This window comes from Cryptomeria japonica, chromosome 1 (assembly GCF_030272615.1).
Source record: "Cryptomeria japonica chromosome 1, Sugi_1.0, whole genome shotgun sequence".
Classification (NCBI taxonomy): Eukaryota; Viridiplantae; Streptophyta; class Pinopsida; order Cupressales; family Cupressaceae; genus Cryptomeria; species Cryptomeria japonica.
This window is the reverse complement of record NC_081405.1, coordinates 75,743,493-75,764,376: the sequence shown is the minus strand read 5'-3', so window position 1 is coordinate 75,764,376 and position 20,884 is coordinate 75,743,493. Positions and strand designations below refer to the sequence as shown.

At 36.1% G+C, this 20,884-nt stretch overlaps 1 protein-coding gene across 3 annotated transcripts in view; it reads right to left on the bottom strand.

Annotated features, from left to right (window-relative positions):
* Positions 1-7,275, bottom strand: part of LOC131041930 (uncharacterized) — a 42,714-nt gene extending 35,439 nt beyond the window's left edge. The window contains exons 1-3 of one of the 3 annotated variants that reach the window (XM_057975194.2): positions 6,916-7,261; positions 5,671-5,714; positions 5,514-5,557 (exon numbers count right to left, since the gene is read on the bottom strand). In XM_057975194.2, the coding sequence (XP_057831177.1) occupies positions 5,514-5,557; positions 5,671-5,714; positions 6,916-6,977 (150 nt within the window). In that variant the 5' untranslated portion in view covers positions 6,978-7,261. Of the gene's footprint in view, positions 1-5,513; positions 5,558-5,670; positions 5,715-6,466 lie in introns of all 3 variants that reach the window. The other 2 variants (XM_057975192.2, XR_009105096.1) reach the window with 2 other exon arrangements.
* Positions 7,276-20,884: the final 13,609 nt, after the last annotated feature.

Below are 20,884 nucleotides of genomic sequence, written 5' to 3'. Positions count from 1 at the left end.
CTTGCACCCTTGCTAAGCTATCAACTCCGCAACCTCGTGAAACATGGAAACAACCCCGAAGTGTGGGACCTTGCGCGAGGGGGTTTGACTCTCCGGAGAAGGCCGGCTTCCTTCTCAATCTAGGTGCAGGTGTTGAACCAACTCAACACTTCAAAACTGACTTCTAAACCTATCCTAACAGCTTGCAGAGGAAAGGGAAGAGAGAATTGCTTAAAATGAAAGGAGGCGATGCACCAAAAAGAGATAGTTCCTCTCCCCACCCGAAATGGCACAAGGAATCAACTGAAAAGCCCAAGAGATGCACAAACTTCAATTGCATGAGAGACCCAAACGCATGTGTGGAGGGTGGAATTTTCTAAGTGTCAAGAGGGGAGAAGGATTCCCACAAAATCACACTCAGAAAACCAGTTAGCACAGCATACATGTGAAAGGAAACCACGAACACACTTATAATAAAGGTAAGAACACATACACATCATACATAAGTTGAAGGAAGGCAAGAATAGAGATCTTCAATTAATCATAAGGCCAAAGGCCAATCTTACAGTTGCAGAAATGCAAAAGATTACAAGTCAAGAGAAGACAAGAGCATAAGAAAGCTCAAGGCAACAGGGAGAGAACCCTCTACAATGAGGCTTAACAGCCTTATATAGAGAAATGGGTTACAATGGTGATCATGACCCCTGCATGTCAGTCTGGAAGTGCAGGGAAGTGCATGCACTTGGCTTGTACATGCAAGCAACCTAGCCATACCACCAAAGGCAATCCTGAGAAGGTGGATTGACTAACCTTCCAAAGTCAGTCATGACATAAGTCACCAAGCATGGCCCCATACCTCCTTGATGGAAATCCCGCCAAAAACATTTAATGCACCCTTGTAGCTCCACAAAAGAAAGTGCACAAGTCACCAAAACTATCGGAGCATTAAAAGCCTTGAGTGTCGATTACGCCATCTCCGAAAGTGTCGCCGGTCGGAAGGAAGCCCGGAGACTTCGGAAGCTCGAACTCCCGAAGTGAGGAAGAAAAGGGAAGAACTTCGGAACCTCAGGGTTCCGGAGTTCCGGGATAGAGAAGAAGAGAAGGAAAAGGCCTTCGGAACCTCGAGGTTCCAGAGTTCCGGAGGAACTAGAGAGAGAAGGCAAAAGGGGAAGGAACCTCAGGGTTCCGGAGTTCCGAGGAGAAGAAGGAAGAAAGGGGAGGAGGGAACCTCGGAACCTCGGGGTTCCGGGAAAGGCAAGGGAAGGGAACTTCGAAACTTCGGGGTTCCGGAGTTCTGGGGAAATGCGCAAAGGAACTTTGGAACCTCGGGGTTCCAGAGTTCCGGGATAGAGAGGGAGGCTAAAGAGAGAAGGGGAACTTCAGAACCTCGGGGTTCCGGAGTTCCAGGGAAAAAGAGAGAAAGGCTAAGGAGAGGAGGAGCTAAGCTAGGGAAAGAACTTTGGAACCTCGGGGTTCTGGAGTTCTGAAGAAACAGAAGAAAGGCTAAGGGAAGGAAGGGAACCTTGGAACCTCGGGGTTCCGAAGTTCCGAAGAAGGAAAGAAAGTAGCTAAGGCAAAAAACTTCAGAACCTCGAGGTTCCGGAGTTCCAGAAAAGGAAGAAGGAAAGAGACAAGGGCAAAGAGAAAAGAACTTCGGAACCTCGAGGTTCCAGAGTTCCGGAGTTCCAGGGAAGAAGAAAAGGCCAAGGGAGGAACTTCCTCCGGACAAGGCAACACTTCATGATTCTTCTCTCCTTGATCAACTGGGGCCGCGCTGGTCCATGGAACATATCTCTGGTCGGTTCTCACTGATGGACCAAGGTTGTCATAAAATGACAACAATTACACGCACAAATCTTTCCCAATCAATAACCCATTGGATAACAACACATCCGGTTATAAACCACAAATACACTACAATCAATTTAGCACACCATCACCTCTATGGTTTCATGCCATTAGCATAGTTTTGGTAATACAAAAAGAACACAATCGAGTAATGCATGAATCTTCATCTTCCATTTTCACACCAATTGATTGTAATTAGCTCACAATCATTTTAAATGTATTGAGGTGCTCAAAATAGAATCACAATCATCCATCATCAAAGTGTACAACTTATTCCATGGACAAAGCTTGTTTACCAAGGACTTGGCCTAGTATAAATTCCCCAATTTTGTTCAAAGGCTTTCTCTAGTGGGTTCTTCCAAAATATTCAAGAGCACTTTAGCCAAGCCAAGTCTTATAGGACTTTTAGCCTTCCTATCCAACACAACCCATTCTTCTAGTGACAAACACAGGTTTGGGTATAGAGACTACAACTGATAAATCTCAATCTATGAGAAAGTCCATTGTGCTTCAAACAACATTGACATCAAGCGCCACTCTGATCGGATTAACCCAGGGTCACCATCACACAATTCTAATTGGCCACCATCTGCAAGGAGCATTGTGCACCATTTTTTACCATATGAACCATGTTTGAGTTGAATGAGATGCCCACATGAACCAACCAAACTCAACTTTGCCTTCAAGGCTTTATTCAAATATAGTGACTCAAAGGTCATATCAAAAAGCATGATAGATTTTGTAAACCTGATAAAAAACTCACTCCAATTGAGTGGCATTTTTCATCCTTCCACATACAACAATTGAGCACTAGCAAACAAAACTATCGAATACTATGGCCAAAGACATCTGCCAAATTCAAACATGGAATCTCTTGCATTAAACTTTTTCACTTCCTATGATTAACTTCAGAAAATGGTTACATACAGAACTACTGAAATATTTCGAACTAATAGATTGGCATGCCTCAGAAATTAAGACTGCAAAGTGAATACAAAGAGCACACAAGTCGTAAGATATGTGAGAACTATACAAGTTTCGTGCCAATGTAGAAGCCATATAAGTTTGTCGGCATGAAGCTTTCTTGTTTGGTTTTATTAAGAGTGTTTTTGAAAAAATCTTGAACGCCGTTGCAGATCTTGAAACAGATTCAAAGGTGGATTTGAGAATGTTGACACAAAGCTTCCCGAGATGAAGATTATCGAGTCTCTGTACCTAAATGGTCCAGTCTCAAAGCCCTTATCTCAGTTGCCCACATAAAATCCAAACAGATGTTGTCATTCAAGTTCCTTTACTGTATTCTTTTCTCTCTAAGTGGTTTCTCAACGTGAATGCACAAAAATTGTACTGAACATTAGCATTTTTTTCATGATACAAATACTATGGATGTATCCAAAACACCCTTGATTTCACTACTAGCATATCAGTCTCAAGACATGGCACTTATTTTGAAGAACACCCCATAAACATTACCCAAAAAGTTGAGTGACTTTTGCAACCCTTGCACCAGCATTTGCAAAAATAAAATGGATTCATGAACTCCATCTAGTAGAAACCCATTGCCTCATACTGCATACTGCCCATATGGACTAATGCTTTCCATTTTTCAAGGCAACAAAATATACATGCCTGATTGATACAGAATAAGAAGGAAGCGTTTCAGATCTTCACTCTGTGGGTTCAAGTGTCCTGCCTATAATATAAGTATGAAATTGTGACATAAAAAGAAGTCAACTGTACCTACAATATTCTTCATGGTCTGGTTTCACCAATACAGTTTGATATCGTGCCTCTTTTATGATTTGGGGGTTTACTTTTCTTTGGTAATTCCTTGCTAAGTCACAGGATACGGCGATTTTCATGGATGAGGTTCGAATTTAATCGAATTTCAAACTTCTATAAAAAAAATCGAATTTAATCGGATTTCCTCTATAAAGCACTGCTATCTGCCTATAAACACAACTCAGCTGGTCGTGGGTATTCTTTGTATATGCTTTGTATCTATTGGGTCATGGGTGTCTGCAACTGTTGGGTTGCCCTCGGATTTTCTCCAACAAGGGTCGCTATTGTGATAATTTATTAGAAGTATACATATATTTAAAAATAAACAAAATTATAGAAGGCGAATTTTATCCAAATTTTTTTTCAAATTTTTCCCTTGTCGAATTTCATCCGAATTTCATGGCTGTTGAATTCGAACCGTGTGACTTAGATTCCTTGTATGTTTTGTATAACAGCATGCACTTTTTTCCTTTATAAAGATAGTTTCTAGACATCCCATCAATAACAGTATCTGAATGGGATGTTCTTTGCAGTCCAATTGACTGCCTTGGTCATTCATGGAAAATAAAATTTCTTGTTCTTTTCTTCTCTAGCGTAAAAGACACCATAATATATGAATAGCTAAAAAGGAAGTAAAAGAACTTGGCATATTAAATTCAAGATACTATGTTGCAAAGGCTGGCTGTCTACTGTCAGCATTGAGGGTCAGTCCTTCAACATGTAACTGAATAGACACACTATAAGCACACAGGACCGATCTGCCAATTGGCAAACAAAACTCCAATATTAACTGCATACATTATAGTTCCCAAGTCTTTAGATACCTTTGTTAAAACATTGCAATTTATATTACAAGTTTGAGGCTACACACAGTAACATCTGATTAAAAATCATATAATAGTTATATTTTCAAGAATAAGTTCAATTAATGTAGGAGGGCGCCCTTTCTCCGGAAAACCATATTAAGTTGAACAATATGTAAGTCTTTCTAATAGAAGGCAATGAAATTATACTAATAGAATGATTTGAACAGGAATACCAACAAGCGGCACTTGAAATTTATATCAAAGTGATCGCTAGATGGAGCCTACAAGAGTAACTCCAAAAATATCATTGCAGTGGTGACCTGCAACACCAAATAAGAATGCAGAAGTGATCCTGTTTTTGTGTCATTGTATGCATATAATCAAAATACCAATCTTTCGCATGGAGATTATAGGCTTAATTCCTCAACAAGAGACTCAGAATAGGAGTTTTGTTTTTCAATAAGCATTCCAAAGTGCATCACTTAATACTTAATAGTAATACAATCAAAGAGAAGGAAGTTATTGCTAGTCTGTGAGTGTGCATTACCATAGAGGAAAGTTTTGGATGAAAGTATTTTTTAAGCTTTTAGTGAGCATTCTCATGAACGATCTTACGCATCTAGACTGAAATAAATTATTTTAGATTTTAGATTTAGCTGATCCAGGAAGGAATATGAACATTAGCTTTGTTATTAATAGAGCTTGTGACACAATGAATTCATAACCCAAAGTAGATTAATTTCCTTTGGTCACAATCATAGACTCATAAAGGATTTGATCAATATACCTTAGTCAGTGAGTTTTTAGTTTGAGGCACACTAAGGTGACAGAAAAGTTGACATTACTAATCACTTGAATCAAAGATAATGCAGATGAGCTCATAACTGATAAATATGTCAAAGCTACAAACAACATCTAGATAGATATTAACGGTTATATTCCAACCTTCTATTAATAACATATACACACCATATTAAAATATAGCATCAGAAAACATTCATGCATTCTACTTTCAAGCATATGAAGAATGCAAGCAAAACCATTACTGTTGCATCTTCACTGCTCTGAGTTTGAGATTAACCTATTTACACAACTTGCCTGTTCATAACAGCAATTTATTGTTGATTTATATGGAAGATGACCTGCAATAAGCCACCACTTTTGTTACTAGCTTAGGAATTCCATCATTTACAGATTTAACCTTTAAAAAATCATGATTGACACAATGATATTTCATCATTAAATCAAAATATACCTTGAAAGCAGTCACTTTTATACTCGTGTATCCTTGTGGACAACCTAAATCCAAATCCTCAATTGAACAAATTTGTTCCGATACATGAAAAGCAGGAAGATCATAAAATAAAGTAAGGACACATCACAAAATAATTACAGCTACAGAATCAACAAAGCCATATCAATTATTTATGATCCACGTGTTGGTAAGAAATAAGGTAGCAAACAGCCCACCCTTAAGAACTCAGTGCACAATCTCCTTTTGCATGAACCCACTACTCATTCATATGACCTAATGAATAATGCCACATGGTATTTACCTGTATCTTAACTTCCATAGGATCACAATAAGAAGATTGTGCTATTGTAATCAATCCATTTTAATCAAGTGAAAGAATGTAGTATGACATGAATCACTAGATTTGGCAACAACATGGATTGGTTTAAGAATACTAATCTTGGAATGACGAAAAGTATTCTGCAAATAGGATGATTTTTATGAATGTTACAGGCATCCAAAATGTCAAATTTAAATAGGGTTTGGTATGGGGTATGTGATGAATAAGATAAACCTGATAAACCAAATTCCCAAATCTGAACAAAGGCTTCCTTATACTGACTTTGTATTAACAAACAGATTTAAAAAGTAATAACATATAATAAGAGCATGAATCAAAAATAGATTCCTTAAGCACCTAATCAGATATCTAACGAAAAACAATAAAACATCGATTCCCTTAAAGATTCTAAAGAGTCAGTCTTAACGGAGCACGGATTACTTCCAAATTAATGAATCAATCTTCTATCAAAATTACCTTGACTCGTCTAGAAATAAGAAATGGGTGGTTCGTCTTCTTCCACTGCCCCACAATACCAAACCCATTCATCCATTAAAGCGATGAAATTTTATTCAACGAAGGCTGATTATAGATTTAAATCTCAATGTAATCCATATCAGACAATACTTGTGTTGGATGCTTGACGGCAGTGAAAATCCGGGGAAAAGGGCCACAGATTCTCGCATTAACCCTCTAGTAAAAGCAGGTCAGAATCCCCGCTTGAATTTTGAATGCGTCTTGCCTTAATATTACTAAGGCAAGGAACCTAAATCAACAGGCCGATCTTCTGATAGCTTTTTTAGGAGTTTGATGCAATTTTCTGATTTACAGATAGACCATAGCTTGGCTGGTCGTGTTAAGCAGTATCCGATTGGTTGTTAAGACAGACTGTTTTATTAAACACATGTTAAGGATTGAAGACTTACACGTTGAGGACTGAGCATGAAGTATCTCTGATGAATGAATACAACCACCGCTCAGGAAGCATCCCAAAATGGGCTTTTGTTTTGGCTTAAGAGAGCACAGAGATTTATTATATGATGTTAAAAGGGCAGTCAGCTCAATTTTGCCAGTGAACTGACACTGGAATTTACAATAATTTTTTATTACAATTACGAGCTCACCTTTAGTATCTAATCTATCTACCCAACAAAATTTATGTTCTCATTTTTGTATCTGCCACAAACCGCTTTATATATTCATAATGTTTTTTAATTAGGGGAGAGGGGTGGGTAGTGGTGCAGGGATATTGAAATGGGGATATTTATGGAGGGTTATGGGCTTCACAATGGAGAAGTTAAGTCATCAACACATGCTATAAATATGATCAAATATAATGATTAAATAATCTACACATCAAAAGTGTTATATAATAGGCATATATTTGTCAAAAATAAAATTCAATGAGTAGAGTTTTGTAAGTCAAAGCGTATTTAGCTATCAATTGTCAGAACCCATAGTACATTGGCGGTGGTATGGAAATGACCACAACATCAAGGATTGCACCCACACATAAGACAAATGACTAAATGTAACACTTCTCGTGTTTGCATTCTACCATTGCTTTGGTTTGATCTGATATTGACTATGTATATGGTACACTTTGATTGTGCATATGTTATTATTTTGCATTGGCATCCATGTGGTGCATCCTAATTTCAGATCATGTAAATATCACTGTCAATGTTGATAGTTGGTTATACATGTAGATTCGATGATAATCATTTATGCATGATGTTGATATGAAGATATGACATGATGTTATATGATGACATATGGATTATACTATGATGGTACTTTGATTATACTAATGATGATGTGGGTTTCATGATGATGCATTGGTTATGTTATGACTAATTTGATAAGATATTATGCTACTAACCATTTTGTTATGTGACCCCAATTGGGGAATTATTATATATGTGTTTTAGTTTTATTATATTATATATGTGCACAACTATTTGTTGTGTTTTGGTTGCTGCAGGTACAGGGCATTGACTCCACTTGGCTCCATTAGTCTGGGTGTGCCCATTTCATTGATGGTGGTTATAGGAGATAGCACACTGCCATTTATGTCACACATCCCTAGTCATCATTCCTAATTTGGACGATTTTCCTAATTACTTGGGTTTATACTCCTTTATTGTCGTTTTGGTAATGTCTTACCCTAATGCATAAGTGTGTAAAACTTGTAACGATTGTTTGTGCATAGTCAGTCATTTATAAATTATCATCATTTTAATGTATATACTAATGATATCTTAATTTGATTAAGCTAATTTAATATTTAAGTGTGAAATGTGCCTTATTTGTATTTGAATTGAGGAGAATTGCATGATTTTTCTATAGGGATCATATGGGGGTTTATTTGATATTTAACTTTAAATTTGATTTGTATATTATTTTATTCTCACTTCAAAAAGTGAGTTTATATTATGTATTGAGAACTCTTTTTCAACACTCAGTCTATTTTCTCATTCTTGTGCTCTCAAACCCTACCTTTGAAATTTGGTGATTGTGGGAGTTTGGCTTAAAGGATTTTTGTGGGAGTTTGCCTTATTTGTATTTGAACTGAGGAGAATTGCATGTTTTGTCTATAGGGGTCATTTGGGGGTCTATTTGATATTTAACTTTTAATTTAATTTTTATATTATTTTATCCTCAGTTATATTATGTATTGAGAACTCTTTTTCAACAATTAGTCTATTTTCTCATTCTTGTGCTCTCAAACACTACCTTTGAAATTTGGATTGGTGATTGCAGGAGTTTGGCTTAGAGGATTTTTATGGGTAGTGACTCAAAAGATTTGTCTTAGCTAATTCTTTAATTCTTTCAGTTGTCCAAAGTATTCATCCTATTATGGTGTGTTTGATCAAGTTTGAGGTGACACCTCAATTTCCTTCGTTGTTTTTCAATTAAATTACTTCTAGTTTGTTGCAAATGACTTGTTGAATGTTTTAAAAGATTCTTCCAATTTAAATCTTTTCATTTGGATGATTGTATATTTTGTTTGAATCAAACTTTTTTCTTAAATGGTTTTATATGGAGTTATGTTACCCAATTTCCTTTGGAATGATTGTAATATCAAAATGAGAGTGTTTACATGTTGTTGGGTTGATTACAATCAAAAGGGTATCATTACCTTTTCATTTCGTGCATTTTCAAATCTTAAGTTTTTTGAGGTCAATCAATGGTGGATGGCCTCATGATGGTTTTTGGTCCAAAATTCGAATTTATAGAAAATTGAAATTTGATGGTTTTATGATGATATTCTATTGTGGAATGATGATGTTATGCATGTAATTTTCATTTTGGGATCGATTTGGATCCAATCTGTTGGTGTTGTGGCCAATTGAGTATACATTGCTTATGTATGAAAATGGCATTGTGTAATTGAGACAATTGATGTAATTGAGATTACTTGCGTTGAGTTTTGGCATAATCTTAGGGCTAGATTCTAGGGTCAATATAGGGAGTGGTACCCAATGTGTCCCCAGATCGGAAGTGGCACAATGGCAATCACATTTGAGGAGTCTTCTAATTAAGTGAACGAAATAATAAACATGGGGTAAAACACATAATAAGATAATTGGTTCCCCAATCATTCCTTGAGCACTAGTATGAGGCCAAAGATGCATTGGGAAGGCATTCTTGCACATGATAGTGTTGGATCTTATCAGGAGTGGTATGTTGGAGATTGTTGGACATTATTGCTGCTAGGATATGTTGTTGTCATTGATATCAACATATTCTTGTGTTTTGCTATGATCATTGTTGTTTGAGAAGATCTTATGATCCAGTTTTGTTGTTGGTGCTTTGCAGAGCTCGGTATTTCCTCCAGTATATTTCGGTGTGAGCAGATATTGAGTTGTGATTTTGGGATATTGTTTGGGATGGTCTTGTGTATCTTTGTTTCGGATGGATTGTGATTTGGTGTTGCGCAAGTTATCTTTCTTCGTGACAGTTGTTGATTGGTTGTGTTCTTGAGCTTTCACATGTTGATCGATGAAGATTTGATAAGTGGTGTTGGTGCAGTTGTTGATGATGATTCTAACGTGCTTGCTAGTGTTTCCTAATTGTGTCTTATTTGTTTTGTTGATCCGCATTGATTGTTGTGCAATTTTTTGGTGGTTGTCATGAACCGGTGATGATTTTTGTGTGATGAGGTATTTATGGTGGTGTAGCGTGTTGCAGTTGATCTTAGCGTAATTTTCTGTGGAGTTGAGTGTTTGGGAATTTGAATTTGGTCTATGTTATGTCATGTAAATCATTCTATTGGTCTGGTGGTCGATCTTTGTATTGTGTGATGTAATTTTGTAATTGTGGGTTGAGGGTTTAGTTGACATTGTTGTCAAGGTTGATGATCTGTATAAATAGGTGATATTGTCATGTAATTTGGGTATGGGTGTTGTGTTTGCATTATTAGAGAGTGGTGTATGTGCGATTAAGGATTCATCCTTAGACATTGTGATTGAGCAGAGATTGGTGTTACAAAGAAGACAATTGTGCTTAACCGAAATTATAATCAGGCATTTGCAGATGCTATTATTGTAGTTCATCTCTTTCAGATTGTAGTCTGAATCTTGTTGTAAGTCAATGAGACTTCCCTAAGGATCATAGCCTTTCGAGCCTTTATCTTTTGAGCAGTGAGCTCTAGGCAGTGTGCCTGAATGCATGTGCATTCCTCATTGTAATATTTACACATACTAGTACAAAGTATCATCTTATTGTGGGTAGGTTCCCACCGTGTTTTTTCCCTTAACCGGATTTTCCACGTCAATATCTTGGTGTTGTGTTGTGCTTTCAATTTGCTTATCTTGATTATTACTATAGTTTATCAGATCTATATTTGTGGTTAAGTTTGTAGATCCGGTGAAGACTGATTCACCCCCCCCCCCCTCTCAGTCTTCCCTCTTTGTTGTTGCCAACATGGTATGCTCACACATGTGGCGTTGGATCTCACATGACTGCCATTTTTGCATGTATGAGAGAATGCTTGGTTTCGTGTGGTGCCATCTCTTTGTGTACACACAATGACACTCCCTTGCTTTCACTCTAGAATTTGGCGTAGTTTGAGTAGCGATCCAATGTGGTTTCATCACTTGGTACCATCCTTCTTATTGATGTATTGCATTCTTGCATGTTTTATGTCTCGTGTATCCACTATGTATAACATGTGTGTGAGCCTATTATCCTCGTTTATGCACAGTATGATTATTTGGGCCATGTGACTGTTTCCATAAGTACGGTGGGTTGGACCTAAGGGTTCCACATGGTCAGGTGGCATTGCAAACAATCATTGGGGATTGGTGGACTTGGTTCGAGATCAGCATTGGAGAGTTCATCCATCATCCTCAACATATATTATTTCCTATACCTCCTTTATTGTAAGTTGTGATTCAAATGAAAATTTAAATAAGCATTGTAAACATTGATGGAATGTAACTTGAATACTCCAAGTGGAGATTTATGTATTGAAACACAATTGATATGGATTAGAATAAATTTATGTGCATCGGTGTTGGAATTGAGCATGAACTATGGCTTGTAACTTAATCAACTCTTGATGCATGATGTTATTATCATAGGAACACTTAAATTGGTTCTTATAAAATGAATGTATATGTAATTTGTGTAGTTCTAGAGGTTGATATTGTCATCTCCTAGTGTTGTCTTGTCTCCTCGCTCGTTCTAGAGTAGTTTTGAGAAAATCGAAGTCATTTTGAGCTCATTTGGGATAACCTATAGGGCATCCCAAGGTGTCTCAACATGGTATCTAGTTGAATTGGACATCCTTAAGTGTCTTGGTAGCAATTTTGGGAAGTTTGGGTGGATTGAGAACTTTTTGGGTCCACCTGAATCTTGACTAGTCTTGTAGGTGTCACCTAGTGACCTAGTGATACTTTTCTTGTCTTGTCTTCATACATTTTTCATCAAATTCTATAAATTTGAGTGTTGTATGAATTTTTTGACTTCACCAAGGGGTTTGGGGAGTTTGAGGGTCCAAACTATCCAATCAGGAAGCTCACTAGTTCAAACGGATGCATGTCTTAGAGGATGACAACAAAAATTCACCAATCTGGAGGCCTACAACACATAAATAGGACACTAGTGTGGATCAGGGACTAATGCATATGTTTAGGACTCTAGTGAGCCATGAAAGTGTCCACATAACATGAATGTTTCTATTAGGGGTACATGTGTCCTGTTGTTCGATCTAGAGGGGTTTTTGAGAGCTTGAAGTGTCAGTTTGACTCTATTTTTTTGTTATGTTGTGAAGGTAGTGATGTAGGAGAACCCTCAAAGGTGTCTTGAGTTGGTTTATAGTGATTTTGGATGGTATCAAAGGCATCCAAGTGAGATTAGGGTTTTGCTAGAGCTCATTAATGACACTTATGACCTAATATGTGGTCTTGTTAGTTAAATAAAGTCTTGAAACTTTGAGGATAATCTTATGTGACCTTAAACACCTCAATGACCTTTACCTATGGTTTTGGAGACCTTTTACCTTGTTCAATTGAATTTTTAGGTGTTTAGCCTTATGCATGTGCATTGTTGGTTATTAATAGTTTGACCTAATCTTGAGGTTTGAGCATTATTCTCATATATATTATGTATGTTCACACTTAATTACTTCAACCAAAAAATTCCATGTATTATTTGTGTATTTTTCTCATATCCTCTAAGGTTCCTTGGCAGGGCATTGCACTAAAATTGTCCACACACGTGAGACTTAGTTTCTCAATTATTTATCATGTACAAAAAACAAAGTGAATTTATATCATCAAGAAACACATTCCATCATATCAAAAGGATCAATCAAATCTAGTTCTAGTCAATCAATTCCAAATTCATGTCACTTATGAAACAAAAACCAACACATTGTGTCACATCGAACATAGTAAAGCATGCGCATAATGGTCACTTTCACTTGCATTGAACAACAAGAAGATGTAAGGCCACCATTCAAGATATTAAATCAACAAGATACAATTTAAAGCACCATAGAATACTACAAGAAATAGACCAAACCAGTCAAGTTTGTCATTTATGGCTAATTTGAAATCACATGAATCATATATAAAAACACAATCCAAACAACATGAGAGAAATTTATTTCTCCAAATCAAACAACCAATCCAACAATAATGAATACAACCAATTCAAATAGCCATGATATTCAAATTCCAAAAATAAATAATGCTTTAGAGTAAGTCATGGAGGAGAAGCAAATGATTAGGAGAAGCAAAAACCATATTGATACAGGTATTCTTCACATTCTAATTCCAGCTTGTTTGAAGTTTCCTTATATTGTTATGTCTGCAACTATCTATGTGTGTTCATTGTTGTTCCTTGTTTTCCACATGGTGTTTTCCAAGTGATGTTCAACACTATTAGTGTTGATTGATTATTATAAACACAATGTAGTGTTATATCCAGTTTTTTATACAGTTACAAGTGTGTGTGTGTGTGTGTGTTTCATTTTAGGTTATATGCAAGGGGTTATAAGTTATATTGTCAATGGTATTTTAAGTTAATGTTGTCATCTATCTCCAACTAATCCAAAATTTCATTTCGATGGTTTCCCATTTAATATTGTAAGTATCATTTAGGTGTTGTAACTTTTGTGTGTCCACGTCAACATCCAACTACTCTGTCACATAGGCAAACTAGTTGCATACCTGGTGCAGGAGCACCTAGGTGATCAATGGAGTTTATCAATGGAGTCTATGAAGGATTTCTTTTTTTTTCTAATGTCTCAAGGATGCAATAAGGTCTTGTGGACCATTCTACATGGTTTCATGCATATTTGTAAGGTTTTGGTGCCAATTGTTCATTTGTAACCAATCAGGACCTAATTGGTCAACCTTGGTCAAAGGTCACCCAAAGTGTGAAAATGGGTGAAAATCAATGTATTTCATGTTTTTGAGCCATATGTGTCCTATTGATGATGCTTTTATGTATTTAGGAAGGTTGGATAGGTTGGAGTCCAAAGTTGCAAAAAGTTGCATGACAACTTTTGCAACTTTTGTTGTCAAAATGCAAAATGTGTTTGCCAACGGCTAACTGATTTGAAAATCAGTTATAAATGTTGGGGTGATTTTAAGAAGGCTATATATGCCTCCCACAACCCGATGCAAGGTTGGTTTTTGTGACTATTGAGATTGGCAATAAGAATTGTGTTTTGTTGTGTAAATTCACAGTTTCCTAAGATAACAGTCATTTTTGTACGGACTTGTACGGACAGAGGATAGTCTAATGTGGCATGCTTGGATAGATACATGAGTTATCTTTCATTTGTGTCTGGTTTGGGTTCATTTCATTTATATTTGACAAATATATTGCATTTCTTCTGACTGGCAGTCTGAAACCCTCATTCCTAGGGTTTTGACACAATTATGCCCATAACTTCGTACTCCATCAACAATTGGTGATGAAAGTTGGTGAAAGTATGGGGTTAGGGGTCTCATGTAGGAATTTTGGGGTGACATAGTAGGTAAGGACATTGGCCAATCAGAGGAGTCAATAATTAGTCTGACATCTCTATGTGGCAGACTATGAAAGTGTGTTATTGATTGCTAAATTGAGCATGTGAGTGAATTTTAAGAGTTTTAGGCATTGTTTGAAGGTGGAATGTGTGGTTTGGAGACATGACATAACTTTTGAGTGTGGTGGTTGGGTTGGGTGAAGAGTTATGAAGGCACTTACTTTGGAAAAGTGACCTAATTGGGGTATTAGGTCTAGGCGAGTGTTGTGGGTTGACACCATTGGTCCAAAGCATCATAGGTTGGTTTTGGAATATGTTTTGGGAATTCTAGAGAGGTGTCTAAAAGTTTATTTGGTTTGTGTGATAAACCAAGTGATTGGAAGTTGTGGTCCAATCTCACCCAGAGTAGGGCTACTAGGCCTAGAAGACTAGTACTACAATTCATACCAAATAGGGATTTGTGATCAGGGTTGGGGTCAAAAATTGATTCATGGAAGTTCTCTCATGCAGGAACAGGAGTCCCTAAACCACTACCACTTTGTTGTCATGAAATGCCCAAGGTGTCATTGGTGTGTGTGTAAGCCTTAGGAACAAGGTTGAGTCCCTTGTTGTGTAAAAGGTGTTTTGAAGGTTTGTTCCTTGTTTAGGTTGTTTTTCTAAGGTCTTTGGGAGCTCTGCATCAATACCTAAAAAAATACTCTTCATCCTTTATCTATGCTTGCAACTATCTTTCTTTTTCTATGGGGTTCCAAGTAATTTTTTTAATGAGGTTTCAAATTACTATTGGTATCCATTGTCCCATACTTGGCCAAAAGTCCCTTCCCATGGTTGTGAAATAGCCCCCTTAATTTATTTCAATTTTTTAGCACTACACTCAGCACCCATTAGCATTAGCAAATAAACATCTTGACCACTTATGTAGTGGGAGGAAAGCATTACATGGTGGCGGTTTGACCAGTCACTTCCACTAATTAAGTTGGGGATTACAAATTTATTGAAAGCTTAATCAATAAAATCTTGGTGGTATAACTAGCCACTTCCACTTGTCTAGTAGGGATTACAATATTACTGAAAACTTAACAACAAACTTGGCGGTATAACCAACCACTTCCACTTTCCAACGAGAAATACAAATAAACTGAAAAAAACTTGAAAACCACAAGACTTGGCGGTATAACCAACCACTTCCACTTGCTCAATGGGAGAAGTTAGCTTCCAAAAATGAGAACAAAATATTGTTTAGTACTACTAAACAGGTTATTACATAAGCTAACTTTGAAGGAGAGGAAAACTGGAAATCAGAAAATCAAAGACAATGTTACCAGCCCTAAAGTAAGTAGAATGAATTATAATTTTAAGAAAAAATGGCCACTCTAGAAACACCAAAATTCTCACAACTCCCTCGTGACACCTCCAAATGAGCTCAGGTATGATACAAATGAAGCATAGGAGTTGAGTGGCTAAGGAAGAACATGAAACTTGCCACCAAATAAGGTCTTAGCAAGGGTACACACTCCAACACTGATAATAGAACTAAGACAACAAGTAGCACGTTCGATTTGAGACGAGAAATCTGTCAATCCACCAAAATTCACTAAAATATGAGAAAATAGGTGCCAAGAGCATACAATTTTTATGAGCCCATACCCACAAAAATTAGTTGAAAACTCCAACAAGGGTGAGTAGAAACGTAAATTAGTTGTAGGGTTTTTCACCAAAAAGAACAGACCAATCTTCTCTGAAATCCATTGATAATATTTAAATGAAATTACTCTGACAGCTAGGAGTTATCTTTCAAACTCGAAATTGTGGTCAAGCTACGAGGGCACGCAATCCCGAAGCCAAGATTCTGGAAACAATTCGACAACACTTCGTTATCAAATTCAAGCATAACCAAATGAAGGAGATAAGGGTCTTATTTATAGACTTGAGACCCCAAAAATTCAAACTCATTTTCCCTCCAACTTGGGCACCACACTTAGGTAAATAAAAATAATTTCATTGAATTACCACATAACCCCATTTTGGTGTCAAATTTGAGTTACCTTTTCAAGCCAAGCTTGGACGCCAAAAACATGAAATATTTTATTTTTGCAATGAGTTTAATAAAATATTCGCTCAAAATGCCTTATGAAAAAATAATAAATAAGTAATCTTAGGCATCTTAAAATTCCTGGAGAAATAATATTGAACTGACTTGCCGGAAAAGAGCCACCTGACTACAAAAAATAGGATTACTAAAAATAGCACTAACTAAATTAGCATACTGCTAAAAATAGTAAGTGATCCCAAAATTCATTAGAAAACATTATGAGCAGTCACCTTGACTTACTAAAAATAGCAAGTCTAGAAATCATCTCCGAAGAATTTGCATGTCAAACCACGTTGGAGTTCTCAAAAAATCTCAAAAAACCCTATAAAGCAAACGACCATTGCAATTTACTAAAAATAATAAATTCCAGAATCTTCTTTGATTGGAACACACGTTATACCATCCCGCGAAGCTCATGAAAAACCCAGAAAGAATCCAGAGAGAAAACTGTAAAACTTCTGCAAGCACCCCTCTAAAATCCACTCGAAAAGAAATCTCCTCTGATGGAAATGTGTGTTATACCACTCTGGAGCTCTTGAGAAACCCAGAAAAATCTAGGAGGCAAAAATTCAAACTCCTGCAAACACCCCTCTGAAAACCATCCTAAAGACATAAACCCTAATTTAGTCTTTGATTAGCCTACGAGTTTCCAAAATAGGCTAAGACTCCATCCATTAGTCTAGAACTAAGAAAGGGACATTACAGGTTGCTTGTTTAATGTCATAAGTATTGTTAAGTGTTGTAAGTGTCCATTTAAGTCTTGTAAGTGTCTTTTACATCATGCAGGTTTTCTAACCACCTTTTAATGTTCTTCCTAGCTTAATGTAATCCTAATTTGAGTGTCATGTCATTTAAAGTTCTACCTAGTTTGTTGTAACTTTCATTTAAGTGTTTAAGTGTTGTTTAAGTGATCTAAGTCATCTAGGAAGATTATTGGTTCAATGTTTCCTAATGCATGTCTACGGTGTTCTTAGTTATACTTTGTATACCTCGATGCATGCCTATGCTATTATAAATTATATTGTTTATGCTCGTGACTGTGTTTCTACCCTATACAATATAATTATTATTCTCTATTTCCTGTCAGATTTGAAATTGCATTTTTAAGCACGTAGTAAGTGTCATGTAATGTTATACCATGTTTTTTGTAAGTGTTATTCAAGCGCCACTCTAAGTGTTGTTTGTTGTAAGTCATTTATATAGTTTATGCTTCTCGATGCATAGAAATGGGGTTCTAGGTTATACTATTTATAATTCTAAGGTATATTGTCTATGCCTCAATGCACTGCTATGATATTTTAGGCTATATTATTTATGCCTACAAGTGTCTATACCTACACTATACATTCAATTTATTGTACCCAAATTGGTAGCAAGACTATAGGTTTACTACATTTGAATACATGTCTACCAAGTTTTAAGTTATACTATTTATGCCTCAACTCTATGATGCTTATAGAATGCTCAAACATATCTATTGTGTTGAGAATGTACTGGACAAGTACGAAACAACATTTAAACAACAATAGGGATTTTTTCTAAAAATATTATGTTCAAGCGTCACTATAAACTTTCACGTGACACGTAACTTTATCTATTCAAGCATTTTTATTACTACTTTATTTTTGTGGCTCGCTGTATGCAGATAACAAATGGAGCTATAACTAGATCTCGACCTACAGAAAAAGGGCAACTACAAGGTTGCCTGCACATAAGAGAGGAGTTAGATTCCCCTCAAATGAGGCAACTCCACATATTGTTGCAAGCACTCCAACACCTGTTCAAGTTGTGAAGCAGATTTATGTACCTCCAACTCAAAGATGAGCAAGTCTCATAGAAGATGAATAGTCAACATCAAACATGATAGGGGATATTCATGATGTAGAAGAGAATGATATGTTGACAAAGGTGGTTGTTAAAAAAATGGAATATCTTGGGAACCACACTCACTAACTAGTTAGGCGAGATTACATCCACCTCCAATAAAGGTCCATTGATAACGTTGATTGAAAATGAAAAGGCACTTATCATGGAATGATGCAAAGAAATGACCAAAGTTGGTTGTGGCCTTGAAATAGTTAATTTGAAAGAAGAAGTTGCCCAAATTCGCCAAACTAGACCCAACCCTTTCAAGATTGGGTTACTCGAGAAGTCATCGTGGACTAGTTTTAGGAGGAGACATTCATAGCTCACCCTACGTACATGCAAAGACCTTGACAAAGACATGGAAGTCGTCCTCAAACTTTCTATAGTATTTGTGTTCTACCAAACATTATTGAAAGTGTATAAACCATACGGTCTTCAACAAATATGGAACTATGATGAGACTGGAATTCAAGTAGGTAGAAATGGTGTGATGAGCATGCTCACCAAAAGAGGAAGTAGGAGCGTGTCATTCATAATTTATTGGATTAGAGAATGGATAACCATTATTTGTTGTGTTAATGCTATTAGGCAAAGCATACCAAGATTCTACTTGTTTAAAGATAAAAAACAGCTTAAAGATTAAATTGCTCACTGCAAAATGGGTGCTTGCATGGCAGCCCAACCACACATTTAGATAATAAAATAATTGTTCATGAATTGGTAGTACCACCCTATCTACTTAGATCCAAGAGGGGTCTCACATAGTAACAGACACATTGATTTTTATGGTCATTCAGTTATATTGCAGTCACAACCATCCAAGAAGCAAAGATTTTGGGTATTGACTTATTGATGTTGTCAACACAAGCATTGCATAAACTACAACCTATAGATGTGACTGTGTTTTCACTTTTCAAAACATACTTCAAGTCTGAGAGAGCATCATGATTAGCCAAGTTTCTAAGCATTGAAATCGAGAGGGCTAAATTAGTAGAACTAGGCAATACGTTGTTCCAAAAAGCGTTGATAGCATACATTATCACCGCAAGGTTCATTGGCCACTAAATGAAAAGAAATTAGTGAAAGGCATGCATCCCAATGACACCTTCTACATCAATGTAGATGATGATTCTTTTGTGGTGCAAAACATCCTTAGTCTTCTTGGTGTTGTTGTTTTAGCAGATGAAGTGGCACAAACACTCTTGTCCACTCTTCCAGATGGCAATTTGCAAGCTACAACATAATCAAACGTTTAGGATTTTGGTGGTTGTTCCAACTGTTTGCCCAATAAAACTCTATGAATTAGCCAAATTCAATTATTAAGATCTTGGATCAGTAACCAATTAACCAAAAATAATCATAATATTGTTGTCTTCTGCTCTTTAGGTTCTACAAAACTTAGGTTGGTTCCCCTTAACAATATCTATGGATTTCAACAACTTTCAATCAAATATTGTAAAATGTAGATTGGTTCCCAATGAAAATATACAAAGAAATGTATGATTTCATTTGAATTAGCTTCATTATCTAATATCAAACATTATTTCATTTTGAGAACAAATTATAACTTAACCTAATCCTCAATAACATAAAAAGTAAAACAGGTTGGATTTTCTAATATTGTTTCTAAACCAAAGATTGAGTTACTTAGAAGACTAGTACCTATCCTAGGATAGCATAATCAAATCATATAAAACAAACGTATTTTTTAACAAATCAACTCAAACTAATGGATACACACAATAATGCCTTACATTAATGAATCTTTGCATGAAATTACAAAATTCTCCTTTAAATCTGGAATACACACTCAAAATTACTATAAACTACTTAAAGCATTTAATTCTCTCCTCGAAAGAAATCTATAAACAAAACATACAATCATAGAAACACTACAATGATGAATGCAAAATATCCTTGATATCTTGTATCCATATAAATTTGATTGTATAATATGGAGACAATTTTGCAATAAGATCTTTGATACTCATAACTTGGCTTAACATTTTCTATTCAAGTTTGAACAATTATAGTGTGCAATTCTATTTTATAGACACTAGACTTGACACTTCATCAAAATTTCCTACCCAAAACATGAAATCTAGAACCCTTTCAAAATATCCATGATTTCCCTTTTATAGAATAAGGGAGCAAAATGCTTTGGGCCATTTACAAGTGTCATGTATTTATTTGAAATACAAGGAAATATGCCAAAGGCATCTTTGAGAAATAAAATAGACCTTTCCTTCCAAAAATGAGAATATTATCAACAACTAGTGTTGTTGGACAAAGCCTCAAAGTTCAAAGGAGATATTCCATGTTTGAAATTGAATTTGTTTGATGCACAACTGATCTAACCACATTGAGGAAGCACATGTCTGCCAAGTGATGAAGTGGCTTGTGACCTCAAATATATCTTCATTTTCTCTTTAGTTTATCTCCAAAAAAT